Source organism: Daldinia loculata (assembly GCF_022478755.1).
Source record: "Daldinia loculata strain CBS 113971 unplaced genomic scaffold F4817scaffold_83, whole genome shotgun sequence".
NCBI classification, from domain to species: Eukaryota; Fungi; Ascomycota; class Sordariomycetes; order Xylariales; family Hypoxylaceae; genus Daldinia; species Daldinia loculata.
This window is the reverse complement of record NW_026054937.1, coordinates 57,701-75,789: the sequence shown is the minus strand read 5'-3', so window position 1 is coordinate 75,789 and position 18,089 is coordinate 57,701. Positions and strand designations below refer to the sequence as shown.

The 18,089-nt window shown below is 47.2% G+C and overlaps 6 protein-coding genes across 6 annotated transcripts; 1 reads left to right on the top strand and 5 right to left on the bottom strand.

The window, feature by feature from the left end:
• Positions 1-1,846: 1,846 nt before the first annotated feature.
• Positions 1,847-3,869, bottom strand: F4817DRAFT_352302 (GPI-anchored wall transfer protein 1). Its single transcript, XM_049305211.1, has 2 exons — positions 3,526-3,869; positions 1,847-3,448 (listed from the first exon to the last, which is right to left on the bottom strand). Exons 1-2 carry the CDS (start codon positions 3,628-3,630, stop codon positions 2,063-2,065), a joined length of 1,491 nt encoding a protein of 496 aa, XP_049154380.1. The 5' UTR covers positions 3,631-3,869; the 3' UTR covers positions 1,847-2,062.
• Positions 3,870-4,245: 376 nt separating this feature from the next.
• F4817DRAFT_352301 (uncharacterized protein) lies at positions 4,246-6,169 on the top strand. Its single transcript, XM_049305210.1, has 2 exons — positions 4,246-5,690; positions 5,751-6,169. Exons 1-2 carry the CDS (start codon positions 4,694-4,696, stop codon positions 5,948-5,950), a joined length of 1,197 nt encoding a protein of 398 aa, XP_049154379.1. The 5' UTR covers positions 4,246-4,693; the 3' UTR covers positions 5,951-6,169.
• Positions 6,170-8,362: 2,193 nt separating this feature from the next.
• On the bottom strand, positions 8,363-9,484 carry F4817DRAFT_362079 (uncharacterized protein; the record flags this gene model as incomplete). Its single annotated transcript, XM_049306479.1, has 1 exon — positions 8,363-9,484. The coding sequence occupies one exon, from the start codon at positions 9,482-9,484 to the stop codon at positions 8,363-8,365; it is 1,122 nt and encodes a 373-aa protein (XP_049154378.1).
• Positions 9,485-10,622: 1,138 nt separating this feature from the next.
• On the bottom strand, positions 10,623-11,902 carry F4817DRAFT_290307 (mediator of RNA polymerase II transcription complex subunit 8-domain-containing protein). Its single transcript, XM_049299659.1, has 2 exons — positions 11,675-11,902; positions 10,623-11,613 (listed from the first exon to the last, which is right to left on the bottom strand). The coding sequence occupies exons 1-2, from the start codon at positions 11,803-11,805 to the stop codon at positions 10,989-10,991; spliced, it is 756 nt and encodes a 251-aa protein (XP_049154377.1). The 5' UTR covers positions 11,806-11,902; the 3' UTR covers positions 10,623-10,988.
• Positions 11,903-12,282: 380 nt separating this feature from the next.
• Positions 12,283-14,993, bottom strand: F4817DRAFT_352296 (choline-sulfatase). The gene is made up of 3 exons (XM_049305209.1): positions 13,425-14,993; positions 12,786-13,361; positions 12,283-12,728 (listed from the first exon to the last, which is right to left on the bottom strand). Exons 1-3 carry the CDS (start codon positions 14,432-14,434, stop codon positions 12,605-12,607), a joined length of 1,710 nt encoding a protein of 569 aa, XP_049154376.1. The 5' UTR covers positions 14,435-14,993; the 3' UTR covers positions 12,283-12,604.
• Positions 14,994-16,437: 1,444 nt separating this feature from the next.
• F4817DRAFT_352294 (uncharacterized protein) lies at positions 16,438-17,367 on the bottom strand. The gene has a single exon (XM_049305208.1). It carries the CDS (start codon positions 17,126-17,128, stop codon positions 16,487-16,489), a length of 642 nt encoding a protein of 213 aa, XP_049154375.1. The 5' UTR covers positions 17,129-17,367; the 3' UTR covers positions 16,438-16,486.
• Positions 17,368-18,089: the final 722 nt, after the last annotated feature.

Below are 18,089 nucleotides of genomic sequence, written 5' to 3'. Positions count from 1 at the left end.
TATATCACGTCCAGATGAATACCTGCATACAAAAGTTATTCCCCTCCAGCTTTCAACTACATACGGCAGATGACAGGCTCCACTGCGCTAACAGGCTGAGAAGATCAGATCTTCTTGCATTAACGTCGGAGATGACCTTTCATGGATGTGAGCAGGGGTCGAGGAATAATTGAGGGTTTATTAACTTTCAGAACATGGTCTACCAGGCGGTTAGCCGAGAAAAGGGTCGGTTGGTCCGGGTCTCAAAGAGCTCGGACTTCGCGCTCGAGGATCGTCGTCATCGGCCCAGACTCATTCGATTCTACTGTCGTTCAATACGGTCAGTGAAGCCATTCCAATATGTATTTACCGAGGCAGTCCTCCAATGCATGAGACATTCCAGGAACACAAAGCCTTGGTGCTTCGTGCGACCACAAAGCAGAATGGCCCAACTTGAACCACATAGAAACTTGTTTTCGAATCGAAATGGTCAAAAGGAAATATATCCTTATAATTACAAATTTCGACCAATGAAAAAAAGAGAATACTAAAAAAACACATTCCTGCAAGCGTCGATCTTCAGTACCTTATTTAAGTCTCAATATATACGTGCATATTCCGGAAAATCCAACCGAACCGATACAGTATAACCCGGAATTGAGGTTTCGGGTTCCATCGAATGAAAGTCGAGGGCAAACCATTAACTACCTAACCTACCTACTATGTAACCCAGCATGTAGCGAAATTCGGGAACCTGTTTCTTAAAACACTAAATAGCGGAAGCATTCAAAATATAAATTGGCGGGGAATACTTGACCCAAATGTGTCTATATGTAGCTACACGATCATCCGGGACCGTGGATCACTTTGGGGGTCAATCTAATACACAGATGGATATCATCATCGCTGCACCCAAACGCGACGATCACCCGTGATCTGATCTCGTCTTTGCCTCTTCCCAACTGCCACTATCTAGACAATCAATGTATAGCAGAACCGATGGGAATATGCAGATAATCCGACGGCGGAAGCAAATTCGTTGCGAAGACAACGCTTTGTGACACCACTAACACAACACTCTAGCCTATTAGACATTTGCCATTGTAAACGGATGGATTGCCTCTCTAAGATATAAAGCAATTCGCCTAACAAATAATCAGGGAGAATCATATTATTATCACCTAAAAAGTACTATAATTGAGAAGTGTAGTGTGATTACATCGACTTGATAACGTTGGCGGGTGATGCGTCTCGAACACAACTGTGCCCAAAATGACACATAGCCTACTTCGCTACCTAGGCGCCTGAATATACTTTCGACTTTCGACTATTATGTCGTATTGTTTAACCATGTTTAATTATATCTACCAACCTATATATGGGTTCTAAGCATTATATCTAAAAGCCAAGCTACTAGTATCCAACATATATACCCGCATCTCTTTAGCGATTCAAGTTTGAGTTGAATAGATACCTATAGACATACACAAGAGACTCAAATAGCACTTAAGCATATTAAGTAGATGTATAACTCCAACCAGGTATCAAATTACGTAGTTACTATCGTCCTAACTACCTAATGTAGTGCATCAAGTGTTCTCTAAGAACCAAGATAGAAAAGAGAAAATTAGCAAAGACTTACTCTTCACGGCCATACATAAGTCTATACACCCCACGAAGCTTTTGAAAGGCGAGAAGGTACAACAGCACCACCCGACTTAGCGACATTTTATTCTGAGCCTTTAAGCTTTCATGAGATCGAGGCGAGGTGTGAGTAGGTAGACATCTACGTACGGTAGCTAAATGCTGAACCCGGGGTCTTTTAATATGACACCAGATGACTCCTTGACAATAGGTCTCTTATGGGAACGAAATGACCTCTTTGTAGTTCTTTCATCTGCAGAACGAGAACTGGGTTTGTTTTACTTTATGCCCCTTTATATATATCCAAGGTGAGCGCCTATCTCTTACCATACAAAAAAAGAAATTAACACAATGGCATGAGAACTGTGTTGTCCCAGGTTATCGGGATGATGTCAGTGAATAGAAAAGTTTAGAATCTGGGTCCATTATCTGTCTATACTCATAGCTTAATAGAGATATTCCAAGCATCTAACGTAACCGCAAGTGTCGTAAGAACCGCGGCATATCCTACCAATATGCCCATAGCGACACTCGGTCCAACATCCAAAGTAGGTACCGTCATGTTTACCAGTCCTGTGAGTAGATTCGCGGCCAAGAAGATTGCTAGCCCATTCCTATTAAATGCTCGCACCACCCTGCTCGTAGCCGTCTCGTACTCCTCCTTCTCTGTCTTCGCGTCTGTAGCATTGTAGAATGACGGAAAGAACACACTCTCGATAACGCAACATGCTAGTAACTGGAACGAGTTAAATGCAGCGATCCATAGGACATAGGGCAGATTTGCCAATCGCCGGGACACATCTAATCCCGCGCCATAGCTGTAGTTCGTCGTGAAGAAGTACATAATAGTCCAGATAGACGTCCACACGGCCATAGTTAGGATCAGAGTAGTCCGCTGGGTGCTGCTACTGGTTCCGCTGCGCGGGTTGATACTCCTGGGTAGTACGTACATACCGGTATCTTGACCGGCTAAGAAGATGGCAAGATATCCAAAGAAGCTACAGATACCTTCTTTATTCATAGAGATGATGTCTGTCCGTGGCGCGATAAGGATGAACGCTTTCAGACTTGTAGTCTCCAGCACAGCCTGATAAATAACACCTAGTAAAATGGCAAGGGCCGCATAGGACGGGATTATCTTTAACGCCGACTGAAAAAGCGCGACGAACGGAGGAAGAAAGCCTAAGGTGAAGAAGAAATTCCAGTGCACACCGTACTCAGTTACGTGCTCGGCATAGTCGAGACCTTTGACGCTTATAAGGCGAATGACACCGAGAACCAGTAAAGGCAATGAATGCCTCATCGCGTATAGAAGCCTTTGAAGCACCGGCGTCGTCCTACCCTCCGCTCTCTCCTTAAGAACCGGACGCGCGGCAACAATACCCGCCGAGAAGACAAAGGAGCCTACGCCCACGTCCATCAACGAGGTGCCCCACGTCTCAACCTTTGCGAATCTTCGGGGGAATATCCTGAAGTCCACTGCCAGAATCGCTAAGCAGGTAGTAATCATCATAATTCCCCGGTAGGTCGTCAAGAACGGCTTGGTAGGCAGGACGCTCAATGCGCCCGGCGACTTCTGAGCTTGCGCATTAGGAGGGAGTTTATGCTTCTTTCTCGACACGGCAGGGTTCGGGGGCAGGGCGTAGACGAATATGGCGGGGACGAGGAGCAGGCCGGCGAGAAGCAATGGCTTGTCCGCGTAGAGTGTTATCGCAAGTAAAGTGGCCACTACGTTTAGGAGGAAATCGACTACAAAGCTCAGGGGCTTGTACGGCTTGAAGAAAGACTGGCGAGACTGTAGAATGGACCATAGGACAAAGGCGATCTAGTTAGAAAGCTCGGGTTAGCTATAGGACTTCTCGGACAGGAAGTTCATTGTCTGTCAGTCAGTTGCATACGTACAGGTCCTATCGCAGTTACATAATTGATTTCAGAGACTGAGCCACCTGATAGGCCGGACACGAAGTCCTCCTTCATCTGCTTATAGCTGGTCGCATTGGAACTCATATTGTCTTCCCTCGAGTGAATTACGGTAGTATATACGGTTTAATAAAATTTATTAAGGAGTTCTATCGAGAGTTGACTAGCATCGTAGCGATAGAAAATAGATTGTGGCCTTTTTGAACAGATGTCAACTCGAATGTTCTAACGGTTATGTTGTTCTTTAGAATAGGTAGCTTCAAGGTTGAGTTGCGAAGATGGGAAATGGACAAATTAGAATTCAATTAAGTAGAGTGGGTCATTAGCGGCTTGTGCTATGAGATCACAGCTCTGGTTTAGCTTTGGTTTACCTAGCTCTGCAGCTCTGCAGCTCAGGTTTAGATCTTATGTAATCAACCAGTAAGTTGAATATTATTTAAACGATGTACTTATGTGCGTATATTCATATATGAAATGCATATATTCCTTTCAACTCCTATGTACATCGTCGACAGATCAATAAATCAACAACATTTGATAGACTTATTGTAAACAGCTTTGCCAGAATACAAACACCAAATACAAAAACTCGTAATCATGTGAAGTGTGACAACATGAATCTCTTTGTCGTAAGGCTCGGTCAGCAGAAGACTGCCAAAACCTCTTCTTCTCCCCGCCGGACTGTTATACCCGATTCTTCATGTTAAAAACCCCCCAAGCAGATGACAACAGCCTCCGGGTTTCCTTTATTCTTTTACGGTTCGTACCCTTATTACGACTCACTTGCCCTCTCAGCCCGATAGCGTTTCTTTCTCCTTTGCTACAAGATTAGAAATCCCTTCGGGAAGCTGTATTGTTCTACGGCTTGGCGCAACACAATGACAATTACTATATAAGCTTCTTCCTTTGATATCTCTGTTTGTCCCCTACCCCCCTATCATGTAGAAAGAAGAGCTTACAAAAGAGCCTTTGTTCTTTATCTATTCATAGAAATATATTTCTTAACTTCGATCCTTGCGATGAGATCTTAATTATATCCCTACCTACCCTACCTATACATCTTGCTTTTTCCAATCTCGAGTAAGTCTTCCAAAGAGACGCTCTAGCTAATTGAGCTGTTACCTGAACTTCATTCTGCGCTCGGTATCCAATGACAAGCGATGTGAATATCTCGAGACGTCCGGGTCTCGAGCCTGTATGGACTAATACCTACCACAACATTAACGACATGCCTAAGACTATCCTTCGGCCAACTCCCATCAGTGTGGGCCTGCCTCAGTCGCCAATATCTCCCAAGAGCCTCCCAATCCTTCCAAGCCCTAATCCAGTCCATCCCGCCTCTTATGATGGATCGATGAGAAGGCAAGATCGGGCGCTGGTCAACAGCCTTGACCATAGAGCGGTGCCGTCCCTAAGCTCGGCACCTCTGACTCCCATCGACGAGTACTCGCCGTCACCATTGGTCGCAAGGCTCGAAAAGATCAGCATCCTACCGCCGATGAGCATTGCCAATGGCACACTTACACCACCTTCGTCAGATGCCTCGTCTCGGAGAGAAAGTCTGCTGTCTCTAGATGGGTCGACATCAGTAACCATGCATGATGCTCCCTCGGGACATCAAGTTAGAAGTCCTAGCTACTATAATACGGATTATCCCACGTCACCGGGTTCTCTGAAAAGAGATGCAGCATTAAGGCTCCGGGACCAACTTCGGGCTTGGGGCCCCGTCTATTTTAGCAACTCAAAGATGGCCGATGCCTTTATTATCGCTAGATCTCTGCGCCAACATAACTGTAACTCCCCGACGAGCCCGGCATTTGTAAAATTACCGGCGTGTGCACCACCAAATAAGCGACTGACAGTTCGCGCTATAGTCCGGCCTCAGTCTCAAGATAGGTCAGCATTCCTAATTCAGCGCAACTTCGATATCGATGAGCTCCGGGCTACTATCCCCGATCCACCTCCACATATACAAGTAAACAGCGGCCCGGACGGACAACGGTCTCCGAGTCAGAGCAGTGCCTCGGTTCCCATACAGTCCAGCCGTAGACGATCAAGTACCGTGCGGTCGGGCATTCTGCTGCGCTCCGACGCAAACACCTTGGATCTGGAGAGCTTGATAAGAGACGCGAGGGCTATACCAATGCGTAAGTAGATGCGCTAGAGACGTATCTAAGTATAGACTAATACTGATAAATAAATCTTAGACCTACCATATGCTCGAGCATACTTACCTGTCGTGGCGGCGCTACTAACCTCCGGCCACGTCCGCGAGGGCGATGTTGTATATCTGCCCATGCCTCATGCCGAAGCGTGGGCTCAGACAGTACGATATGTGTATACAGGGCAGGGCGAGCTGACGGAGGCAGTCCGGGAGAATATATTGTATTTAGCTGGGAAGGTATGATTATGCTAATATTTGTTTTATCTGAACGGGTAACTGGTAGCTTTAGCTTCGGCTCCGAGGGGGTAATCGTGGCAAGCAGATAGCACCCGTATGTAGATATGTGTTGGGTTGGATGGTTTGGTAGATAAAATGGATGGGAATAATGAGGATATGAATAGACGGGGTATTTGGAAAATGGGTGGTATAGTCTATCTCTAGCAAGCGGAATTTCTCCTAAGCGTCATATCTTAATACCCAAAATTTAATTAATACACGGCTGGCAGACAGTTATCTACTATTACCAAGCTCGGAGCCTATGTCTTTAACTTATGGGACATATTTCGGTTAGCAAAGGGTCATGTTAGGCACATATACCTACCAGTCAAGTCCAAATTACGCAGGCTTTAATACGTGCCTTAATACTAGACTTAACCACCACCGACACTAGATATTATTGTGGACTTAGAATTGGTGAGAAATAGGTCTCTTTTCCGTGCTATTATCTTCCTCCTAACTACCAAAAAAACAGCCCTAGAGCTTTAGAATCGAGCAACCGTACCTTCGCAACGCAAATGTGATTCGACTAACTGGCCATAACCCTTCAGAAAGGGGTCAACGGTAGAAAGGCAACCTCTCAGACAAGAAGGAAAACCAGAGAACCGTGATTTTTCTTCGGAAAGAAAGAATCATTATTAAAGTGTGAGAGCGTATGCCGATCGATGTCAGAGTCGAGTGTCGTGAATACATGCCCCCTTCCGTCTCGCCCTGTTGCCAGCTAGCCAGCCGTCGTATTAAATCAACGAACCATACCCTTGCGGTATTGGGGAAAACAAAGCAGAAAGACTCAACGCCTGGGCAATGATTTGCCTTCCTAATAGGAGGCTACAAACGCATCCCGATGCCTATTCTTTGCCCTCCTCAACGAGGCCCAGTAACAGCATCACAAACCCCCCATCTTCACTCCTGATCCTTGATCTTCGCCAGCTTCTCATTCACCTGCTTTCCCATCGCATCAACATCCACCTCAACTCCATCATTCGGGGTGCACTGGCCAGCCTTAAAGTCGTCCGTCGGAGCGCCAATCTCAAGGTCGGCGTCATCATCAAGATCGAAGTCGCTCACGTCGTTGGTATTCTCCTGAGCGCCTTCGAGATCTCCGGTGTTGTTGCGGCGGCAGCGGCCGAAGATGATAGTCGACCAGGAACCCTAGTACTTGTCGACGTAGTGGAGGCAGAGGATGGGCACGGCGAAGATGCCGACGATGATGCAGCCCAATCTAATGGCGAACATGCGAAGGCCCTTCAGCAGGAACGCGTGGGCGGTGGTCTCTCTGCCGCGAAAGTATGCCGCGACCACGATGAAGAGAACGGGGAGCAGGCAAAGAACAGTGAAGGCTAGGGTATAGGAAGGGACGTCTGCGCCGCCATCGCCCTTGCCCTCGCAAGCAGTGGGAATGGTCGTTGCGACGCCACCAGAGCCAACAGATGAATCCATTGTCTTAGTGGATTGGTTCTATTAGAATATCAACATTAGTTATCGAGCTTCTTATCTGTGAACTCTTTCTTTATACATACCGAGCAGTAAGTGAAGACTCGTGAAGAAATGTACGAAGAGTAACGCGTATCGAGATGGCGTGGACGAAAGAGGGATGGATGGTTATTAGGTAGGTATTGCAGTCCTTTTGTTGGATGTGCAACGAAACTAGAACCGGATCCGAATAATAAATAGACGTGGCGGTTAAAATGTAATCAGAATAATTAGGGCTTTACGGTACGACCCTAGAACTCCTGCTGCTAGGGAAAACAACTTATCGCGGGCAAGCGACGCGTGCTATGTATGTTAGGTACCTTTGTGACTTGCTCCTCAGGCAACGCGGTGAGCCCTCAAATTTTGTTGTGCAGCTACCAACAGCGGGCAGGTCAGAAGCCGGAGAGACGAGTTCGATTACCTAGTCGAGTGTGTTTGTGTGTGTATGTGCGTTGATTATTCGTATATAAGTACCTAACCTAACCTACGCAGCACGGCACAAGCAGTGTAGGATAGATAGGAACGTACCCCTAAAGTAGTAAATAGCCTCTTATCCCCTCTCTAATCGAAACTTCCATCCCCTACCCTAAGTCACGCCCTATGATTACGACCAATAGAATGCACCCAATTATGCAACGGTACCTATGCAATTCCCCTTTTCAATGAACAAACTGTCCCCCGTGATGTGTATGTATACCTTGATTTGCCCCCCTGAGTCTCATGTTCGATGATATGGTTTCCTCTTAGACTAATTATACCCAGCCTTATGAGATCCTAAGCCCGTTTCTGTCTGCTTGCACGACCTTTCCATCCGAAGACAATCGCGCCTAATGGACAAACTGTCCAGGCACAGGACCATAAAGACTAGACGACCTTGTGATAACCCCTTAGAGACCATAATCGGCTTCATAGACATACAAACCTCCTCTCCTCCTGAGCTATCCTTTCCACACAGCATACTCGGACATGATGCTCTGTGTCTGCCTTCGATTCGTTCACGGTTTCCTCTAAACTTCGGCACCACTCCAACTTTGCTCTGGCATCCCAATCAGCGACGGAGAGTTCGACTTCCAGGCGTTGGAGTCTTTTTAAAAGCTTCAAGCCAGTCTCTATCCATCCTGCAGCGCGTCCATCCGAATCCCGTATCCTTACAGTCGGAGCCCCTTTCTGTGGTGGGCCAGCTACGACCCACGACATCCCTCCTGTTGCTGATGTTCCCCCTCCTCCTCCACCACTTAGAATCTTTAGTCTCAGCCCCTTTAGTCCAGGGGCCCAAGCCCCGCACAGGTCTCTCCAATCTTCTAAAGACCGCCCCATGAGGTCACGCGATAGAAGCTCTAGACGAGCGTACCGCATCGTTAGTTGCCACGGCTGCAGCCCCTTCATAAACGACCGCGCTGCCCACAGCCCCGACGTGAACCAGTTGACAAATACAAATTCGTTCTCTAGGAACGGCAAATGCCTACTCTCATGGTAAATTTGCCGGTTCGCTATCAGTATCGAGGTTGGCATGCAGCAATTCGGCCGGTAAGGCGAGAGTAGCTGTGGTCGCTCTGCTATCTGCTTTTGGTTTCCAGCGAGGTCCTTAGGCACGCCGAAGTTATGCCGTGGCGAATCTGTTTCTGTGTCCAACGCTACGGCTTTGACATGATAAGCATGATAAACCGGGTTGGGGTACCACGGCGCGAACTGCGTCAGCTGGATGGGAGTCATGAGGTGCACCCAGCGGTAAATCTGCAACCTAATCTCCAGGGGCAATTCCATAAGCGGGAAGAAGCCTTCATCTTCGGAGCTGGTGGCCGAATCTATCTCATCCTCCGAACATCCGTCGTTCGAGATCTCCCCCAGCATGAGGGCTTCGAAATCGGAGAGAGTTTCTTTATTGAGATTTTCCAACTTGAGGGACCTGAATTCGGAATTATCGACAGACGCCGTCGCAATCTCTCTTTGTTCAGAATAATGGTCCAGTCCCCACGCAGTAACGTTTCCTCCGACCCAGTCACAATCGTCAAATTGTTCTAAAAGCATATCCGGAATGGATGCCGACACGCCGGTTCCCAGCTGTTATATGTGGTTGACGAGTGAAAACTGTCCCAGTTAACATAGCGTATAACTAAAAGGCGAAAGGAACAGGAGGATTCGACCAGGTGTCCCCGAGACGTGGCAGGAAGCAGGACGACAGGATATTTATAAAATCGCAGCAGAAGCAGCTACATCACTTGGCTGCTTCTGAGGCGGTAGTTTATACGATGGATATATACTGAGCGATTTGATACGAACAGGGCTGTCGTGTCCTTCGCCCTGAGTTGTACCCAATCTAATCGTGTCTAAGCCGTATTATAATCAGCTAGCCACTGACCGCCAATCAAAAGAGTACCAGGGGCCAATCAAAGACCAGCCTGTCAGCGACGATATTGGACCGGCTATAGGAACAAAGAAACTGGCTAGGTGGGAAACCCGCTGGATATAACATCAGCTTACAGGGAGGCCTAGTCACACTTTTGGAGAGCCGCTCTAGGCGTCAGCTTCCCGTCATCATCCAGGTCGCGGCAATACGACGGCGGGCCGCTTGGAAAGGTGCAAATCTGCGAGTCAGCACCAAAATGATTAACGTAACGAATAACACGGTTCGTATGTATCCTAGCACATTTATTCCGATTGGGCTCCCTTATTCTCGATCTCCCTTTTGGAGATTCAACACGTATTAACTTGCGCCGCTTGGGTATTACTGCATATATAGGATTCGAAGTCGCAGGTTTGATTAAATAATGTGAACTCCCTAGGTTAGATTCGTTCTACCCGACTTCGTGCGATATTCGCTGTTATTCCTCTTTCACCCCGCGCTCGTCTTATCCATCGGGCCGCCTCGGTATTTCCAAAACCAAGATGCTGCAGCTCAACGAACGTGCGCATAAGCAGTCAGATCTTGTTGCGCTTACGTATAGCCAGGATTAAAGTCATCTCTGGCCTCTCATAGGGCTGAACGGGTCACACCAAATGCGTCCGTGACCGGTCAACGAGACTCGGTGATAATCATGCGCAGGACGGTCTTACTAAAAGCCAATCTCGACACTATATTGCGGCTTATGTGCATATTGAAATGAGGCTCAAGAACGGGGACCCGAGCACGTTTTCGTCGCTTATTGATGCAATTAGTCTTATGCAATAAATATTTGAAATCAGTGATGAAATTGGTTGGCTCAATACCTGTTAATTGCTCATTTTGTAATTGGTGACCGAGGCCGCCTACTTGGCGGGCAACGTCGGATAGTAGCCTTAACAAAAACCAACCGCTGCGATAGAAACTTCGGAGATTACTGTCCCAAGAATTATTCTCAGCTCCTGTAGCACTTATGTCCGATTTACTACCAGATCGTCGTTATCGGACTGTCATCGGAGGTGCAGGAAGACTCGGATGAAGTCGCCCACCTCTCATAACCATACTATCCCATACAACTTTTCTCGACTTAGTGATGGCCATACCGTAAACAGAGCAAGGTTGGGCATATTTTATCGTAAGCTTGTACGGCCCCTAGCGGGTAATAAACTCTCCTCTCGCTGCGAAACGCATAATGTTCTCCAGCGCCGCGCCCTCAACTTCCTGGGTCACGACTGCGGGTGCTGGAGGTGGAGGCGGACGATCGATGATCATAACGTCGTCCTGGTCATTCGTCCCTCCCCCTTCCTCGTCATCCTCATCTTCGTCCTCCTCTTCATCCTCGAGCGATCTTTTAAGTCCCGTCCGTACATTCTCGACACCCCGCTCGCGCTCCTCTTCCGTGAACATGTCATCACCTTCGTTTATCACGTAATCTCTCATGCGCTCCTCGCAGAAGTCGCGCACAGAGTTCCATATATTTTCCAGCTCCTCTTCTGGACCCTTTTCAACGCCTGTACCCGCGCCTACAAGACCTTGAGAAGCTGGTGGCGGAGCAAAGGCCGCAACCATGTTTCTTCCCTCATCCATTGACGTCGCGATGTCCGGCTCTGGCTTTTTGCGTAGCAGTCTTTGGAGTATCATCTCCTGGGTACGGCCCGGGAAGTTAGTTGAGGGATGCACGGCAATGCGGCTAAAAATCTCGGCGGCAGGCGACGTGACACTGAGGAGGCTCTGTATCATGCTTTGTAGAACCTCCGTGTGGGTCTGGAGTGATTCTCTACGGTGGACATTGATAAGTAGCCAGGTAAGTAAGTAAGGTGATAGTAGAAAATACGCACAGATTAGGTAACGGGTTGTTGATGAAGACGTCGGATTTAAGGCTGGCGATGCTACTGGATATCTGCGAAAGCCGCTGCCGCGTCTGCTCGATAGCCCTGAACTCATCTTGGGTAAGGTTAAGCGACGCCATGGTCTATCAACGACAGGCCGAACGTAATAAGCAGTGATATGACGTTTGGGATGTATATTATGTAGTATAGTGCAAGGTCTATACGGTTTAAAGAATGTGGCGTTAGGTAGCTTGGGTTTGGATGAGTTCTCCCAAATGCGACGCGATGTTGAAGATCGACTTAAACTGACAGCTTCTCCAATTGCCAATTGACAAATGACAAATGATAATCACATTTGTATGTACAGTGCTGTTTTCAGTATGTACACTATGTACATATATACGGATCCTTCCACCGTGGCTGCAGGTTCTAGAAGTTACACAGAGCAAGCACGGACGGGACCCTCCCGCCATTTATCAAGTGTACACCCTCTGTTCAATAATTGGAACCCCCGAGTTCCGATAGCCGAATGTAACATACAAGGGGACGTGCTCCTTATCAATCCACGATTTTCAGGGTCCACTGCACGACGTCGCATTTAGATATTTGATGCTGCATGTGATAGCACGGGCAGATAGAAAAAAAAAATCAGTAGAGTCTCAATTGCCTATCGACTTCTTAATTAACGCATTTATTTTCAAAGATAGGTATCTAGCGCATTATTATTGTTTTTTTTTCTTCCAATCCCATAAAATCACTCATCCGTAACTCGTCGCTAAATCCTAATCAATAACCACCGTGGTTTTCGGACTAAAGTAGTCCTTAAAATGTGCTTAGGCGCCGTAGATGCATCACCACCTAACTACCTAGGCTTTCATTAATCCCCAACCAAAACCATGTCACGTTTCACGCCATAAAGGGAGCCATAGAAGCTGACCGCTACTCGCCATGTGAGCCGGCCTGATCTATAATAACTCTTCCGGTCTCCCGACCGTACTTGTCGACAGGGGGGTATCTAGCACGACGCTCCAGGTCATCGAGGGGCAGGAAAGACCGAATATATCTGAATCTAGCTGTTAGTCTCAAGAATATAAATATAAGTTGGAGGGATCTCTCTTACTTTGAAGTGCCATTGTCGCCGGGGTTATAATCCCATGCCTCGAATTTGCCCTTGTTCAAAGCACCCCACACAAGTCTTCGTGTCCGTTGTGATAGTAGTACTTGTTTCGTGATGGCATCGAAGTCCCACCGAGCCTTGGCCTCAAGTTCGAACTTCTCGAACTTCTCTTTCGCTTCCTCTTCCTCGGGAGCAAGCGCCTCCTTCTTGTTAACGAGCTGTGCTAGGTTAACAAGCTCGAGAGGGTCACGCTCGAGGTTGTAGAGTTGCGGCGGGTCTGTTGGACACGTAATGTACTTCCAAGGACCACGTCGAATCATCATGTATGGGCTAATAGTTCCTTCGCCTGTATACTCGGCAATCACGGTGTCGTGACCCTCTCTACCCTCCAAGTGGGGGAGAAGCGAAAGACCATCCATGGGTAAACCGGGAATAGGCTTGGTACCGACGAGGTCGCACAACGTCGGGAGAATGTCCAGAGTTGACACATTCTGCTTCACGCGATGAGGGGTGAAGCGCCGAGGGTCGGAGATCAAGAGGGGTACTCGTACTGACGACTCGAAGTAGCTCATCTTGTACCTATATAATATAATAGTTTAGCAATCAACTTTTCAACTTGAGTGTATACTTCTTCTAACTTACCACAACCCACGTTCTCCAAGCATGTCACCGTGATCCCCGCTGAAAACGACGATAGTGTTCTCATCAAGTCGGCAGTTTTTGAGCACGCGAAGAATACGCCCGATGCAGTCGTCAACGTAGCTAACCGCACCGTAGTATGCTCTTCGAGCTCGCTTAATTTGATCATCTGTGAAATTCTCATCCCAGAGGTCGCACACCTTCAACAGCCGCTTGCTGTGGGCATCCTGTTCCTCCTTGGGAATCTTGACTTTAGGCAACTCAATGTCTACGTCTTCGTAGAGATCCCAGTACTTTTCCTCAATGGTGTACGGGTCGTGAGGGTGGGTAAGAGAGACTGTCAAGCAGAACGGCCTCGAGTCTGGCCCTTCGCGGACCTGGTCGTAAAGGAACTGAGTTGATCTGTACATAACCTCCTCATCATAGTCTAATTGGTTGCTTCGCACACAAGTGCCCGCTTGGAGGATAGAGCTCGCGTTGTGATACCACTCCAACCGCCTATCAGGTTCATCCCAGTTGACAGCCCAGCCAAAGTCGCCAGGGTAAATATCACTGGTGAGACGAGTTTCATAACCGTGGAGCTGGTCTCCCACGAAATGCATCTTGCCGGCTAAAGCAGTGTGATAGCCCTTCAGGCGCAGATAGTGAGCATAAGTAGGCACATCGCTTCCGATCTGCGAGGCATTGTCGTACGCCCCAATTTTCATGGGTAGTTGACCAGAGATCAAGCTCATACGAGAGGGAGCGCAGAGGGGAGAAGGGCAGTATGCAGAGTCGAACTGAACAGACTTGGCTGCTAGGGCGTCAAGATTGGGAGTCTTGATCTGAGATTCCGAGTTGTATATCTTGAGTAACGGAGCAGCTAACTGATCCGCCATAAGGAAGAGAATATTAGGAGGATTCTCGGAAGAGCCATTGGTACCGTTGATGCCATTGGCCACCGGCGGAGCTGTTTGGCCGGGGCCATCTAGACTAGGTTCTGACCGTGGCAGAGAATTAATATCAGGAGCCATTGTGACGGTATTACAAGGCTGAGAGATTACGTTAAGGGAAGAAGAACTTGAACAAGACTGAACACAGTTGGTTTAAAAGAGACTGGCTCAGTTTGGTATGTAATGTCTATGATAGTAGAGGAGGTTATAGAGAATAGAGAATATGGAAAATAAGAGAAGAAGAAGAGGTGTGGGAACAGATCTGTTTATAAAGATAGCTAGTCTAAGGGAGTTGACTAGGTACCCAACAGAACTATCAATGTGCCTAGACACTATCGGAGATGAAGATCGTGGAGCTGGCTAAAGGTGCAGGACTTACAAGGGAGCCAGTCAGAGCTATGGGTTGACTACGGAGGAGAAAGTTGGAAACGGTGCTATGAGAAGGACTATTTAAAAGGCCAAGAACCGACAAGTGAGCACCTAAAGTACTACAATGCAATGAAGCAAGCAAGTAAGTATCGTTCGAAAGGGATCTGTAAAATTATTGTTGGAAGAAAGATGGTTACGAAGTAGTGGGACAGATAAATCGGATCGTTTGACTGGCGTAATCACAGCTAACGATGGCGAAAAGTACGCTAAGTGACACCGCTGTTTTTCCCCGTGGAGCAGATTATTGATAAGAATACCCCACCGCCATACCTAGATGAGAAGTGGCTCAGGGGGTTTATATCCGTTAACCAATCAAAAGGAATTATTCCACCCACCTTTTCCACATTCGGAACTTCATCGTGTGCATGATTCGCCCAGCAATGCAAGGGGTAAACATTTACAAACATCACCCCTCGGAGTATATGTATAAATCATCCTCGTGCCCCCCTTGTCGCACAATTTTTATTGCTCCTTAACGCCTGAATAATGGATAAGCTATTCAGACTAAAATGGATCCTGGGAAACCTGGGGATTCAAATACCGCAGTCATTATCATGATGTCGCATACATAGTATTAATAGCACCAAGACGGACTGGACGGACTAACATATTGTTATCTGATCCCGTAGTAATCCGTAGTATTTCCAGAGTACCGAGTACATCCGAATATCCTTAACAGGTAGTCACTAATAAGAATGAATTACATCAGCCCCAATCACGTCAGAGTCCACACAGCTTGCGCGAGACCGTCCATGCAGCTGCTTTTGGCTTTGAAACTCAACACCTTTCTTCTCATAACCTGGCAACAAAGAATATCGAGTCCAACCAAGCGGGCACCTATCGAGAATCGAAAACAGCGGGAACAAACGGCAAACGTGGCGATGCAGCAAGCATCTAACTAGTTCAACCACATCTCGGGCAGTTTATCAGTAAATCCATGACCATCCATAATCATCTATGACCAACGGCAAGGTCTAATGTGACTCCCAAGTCCGATCTGCGTCGGCTATCGGTCTCGAATCCTTCTCATACCACGAGCTTGCCGTCTTCCCCATGACTGATCCATTTCCCGAATAGATCCGGAAGCGGAGTCGAGAGACATTTTTCGCTTGCATATTATATAGATATGTAGATACATATTATCACGCTGCTCATGGCGCTTAACCATGCAGATTTCCCTGTCAGGTTTTTCTTTTCCCCCAGCTGATAAACAACGGTAGATGGCAAGCCAAGCTCGGGCACGGGGATTAGTAGCACATGACATGTCAAAGTCTGTTTTGATAAGGGTTACATTGCTACCACGAGCGGTAGAGCATGTAAGAAGCCGTGGTATAACATACGTGTATTACAATAGTTGCTGTCTAAAAATCATTCCTACTCAATAAAGTCGGCTCGGGACGTAACAAGAATTCAGCCCCTGCGTCGTGTCGACGGCCCCTTACTTTTAGGAGTAGCTGTAGAGGCGCCGGAACTCTGAGCGGCAGCTGGGACCGGAGCAGTCTCCTTCATCTTCCCTCTAACCTTAGCTGACGGCGCATTCCAGTAGTAGATCATCTGCGCAGCCAAGACCAAGTTCAGCGCAAAGCCTGCCACGAAACCGTATAAGATCAACTTGTCGTCCACCTCTTGCAACGTCGTGAAGATTCGAGAGAGCGAGCCGGCAAGATAATTGAAGACCTACATGCCACGTTAGCTTAACCTAATCTAGGGATTCAGGTATAAAACATAGAGGGGACTTACCGTAAAGGCGCTGAGCTGACCCGTTCCACCTGCCTGGTAGATAGCAGCAATTTGAGGCACCTTGCTAGCCACGCCAAGCACTCCCGCGCCAGCCTGCAAATAGCCCAGGGTCTGCATATCGAGTATTCTATCGTTGAACAGCGTGACAACGCTCGTAGCCAAGGCAGCAACAAAGAGCGCTGCCATGCTAGCTCTACCGCTATAGTTCAAAACGAGGACGGTGATGATAACATTCTGGCCGAGGATCAAGGCGGTCTCGCCATAGGTGCTAAAGGGAAATCCGTGGCGGTAGTTGTAGGCGAGCGAGATGAGGTAGGACGAAGTCTCGAGCAGATACGATAGAAAGCTGACACCGGACGAGGATTGCGATTGGACGAGCTTGAGGATTTGAGGAACCTTGACAATAGACGATGCGCCGATGATACCGATACCCAAACCCTTGGAGATGGCTAGCTTAAGGCATTCCGAATCTGTAGGGTCAAGATCGAGGATCAACGTCTTGTAGCAGGTCTCGCCGATGATGGACACGCCTAAGTCGCGAATGGGAGCCGGTAAGTTGTTCGTAATGGGCTGCAAGGGTTGCAGCGCAGTTTTCAGTGCCTCCATCGCGATTTCTTCTATTTCCTAACTAGATGCAGGGATGTAGTTTGTCTAGACTCTGTAAGTAGTCAAGCTGTCTGTAATACTTGTGTCGGTAATCAGGCCAGATATACAGACTGATAGAAAAGGGGATTTGATGAGGCTGAGATAAAATAAAATTTCCAATAAGGCTTAACACAAACGTCCTGGCGCGATAAAAATAACACGCCACGGTACGTAATAATCGGTCAGGAAGTGTCTAAGCTGGCAGCTTGTGACCCTGTCAGCTGGGTTCAACGGGGAGGGACTAAGCCCAATCGACCCTAGCTTCAAAGCCTAAAGGCTGAAAGGTCAGTAGGTACTTAGGTACATGTACATATACTCAGATACGTACGTACATACTTGTGGCTGGTGTGCTGAACTGCAACATCACAGTGATGGACTACTTCGTATATGTCCAAATCAGCATTTTTAACAACGTATAAGTTTATACCACCAATAGAAATACTAAACACCTTATCACTCTATTATTATTAAACGTTGTTTTCAAAACTTATATTCAATCCTAAGTGAGCCATCAACAAGAAGTTCAGAATAGCCATCGGTATTACCAATTATTTACTCTCGCTCTAACAAGACCTGTTAATCAGTCGATCAAATAGAATGAACACAGATATTCCTCGTAGAACCAGATTTCCAAGTGCATACCTTAGGTAAGTTTTAACGAAGCAGGCTTCCCTGTAAACTCGCACTAGTGACTATTGTGTAACCCACAACGTCTTTATCCCCCCTTGAAAAAGACCGATCTGCTTACAATCTACCGATGCCGGCATAAGAGGCAGTTGAATAAACATTCTTAATTATGTTCGTTTACATAGCCTGATCATATAAGCTACCATTTACAGAAGGAATTCTAATACTCGACTCGGCATTTAGTTTATAGTACCCAAGAGCCTTGAGAATATACCTAACTCTCAAAGTTAACCCC

Excerpts from the sequence above, each read along its gene's own strand:
- F4817DRAFT_352302 (XM_049305211.1), bottom strand. The coding sequence starts at position 3,630 with ATGAGTTCCAATGCGACCAGCTATAAGCAGATGAAGGAGGACTTCGTG. Across the intron at positions 3,449-3,525 it reads ATGTAACTGCGATAGGACCT|ATCGCCTTTGTCCTATGGTC; the intron begins GTACGTATGCAA and ends CTTTCTAACTAG.
- F4817DRAFT_352301 (XM_049305210.1), top strand. The coding sequence starts at position 4,694 with ATGACAAGCGATGTGAATATCTCGAGACGTCCGGGTCTCGAGCCTGTA. Across the intron at positions 5,691-5,750 it reads CGCGAGGGCTATACCAATGC|ACCTACCATATGCTCGAGCA; the intron begins GTAAGTAGATGC and ends AATAAATCTTAG.
- F4817DRAFT_290307 (XM_049299659.1), bottom strand. The coding sequence starts at position 11,805 with ATGGCGTCGCTTAACCTTACCCAAGATGAGTTCAGGGCTATCGAGCAG. Across the intron at positions 11,614-11,674 it reads AACAACCCGTTACCTAATCT|AGAATCACTCCAGACCCACA; the intron begins GTGCGTATTTTC and ends TGTCCACCGTAG.
- F4817DRAFT_352296 (XM_049305209.1), bottom strand. The coding sequence starts at position 14,434 with ATGGCTCCTGATATTAATTCTCTGCCACGGTCAGAACCTAGTCTAGAT. Across the intron at positions 13,362-13,424 it reads CTTGGAGAACGTGGGTTGTG|GTACAAGATGAGCTACTTCG; the intron begins GTAAGTTAGAAG and ends TATATTATATAG. Across the intron at positions 12,729-12,785 it reads GGCGACAATGGCACTTCAAA|ATATATTCGGTCTTTCCTGC; the intron begins GTAAGAGAGATC and ends AGCTAGATTCAG.
- F4817DRAFT_352294 (XM_049305208.1), bottom strand. The coding sequence starts at position 17,128 with ATGGAGGCACTGAAAACTGCGCTGCAACCCTTGCAGCCCATTACGAAC.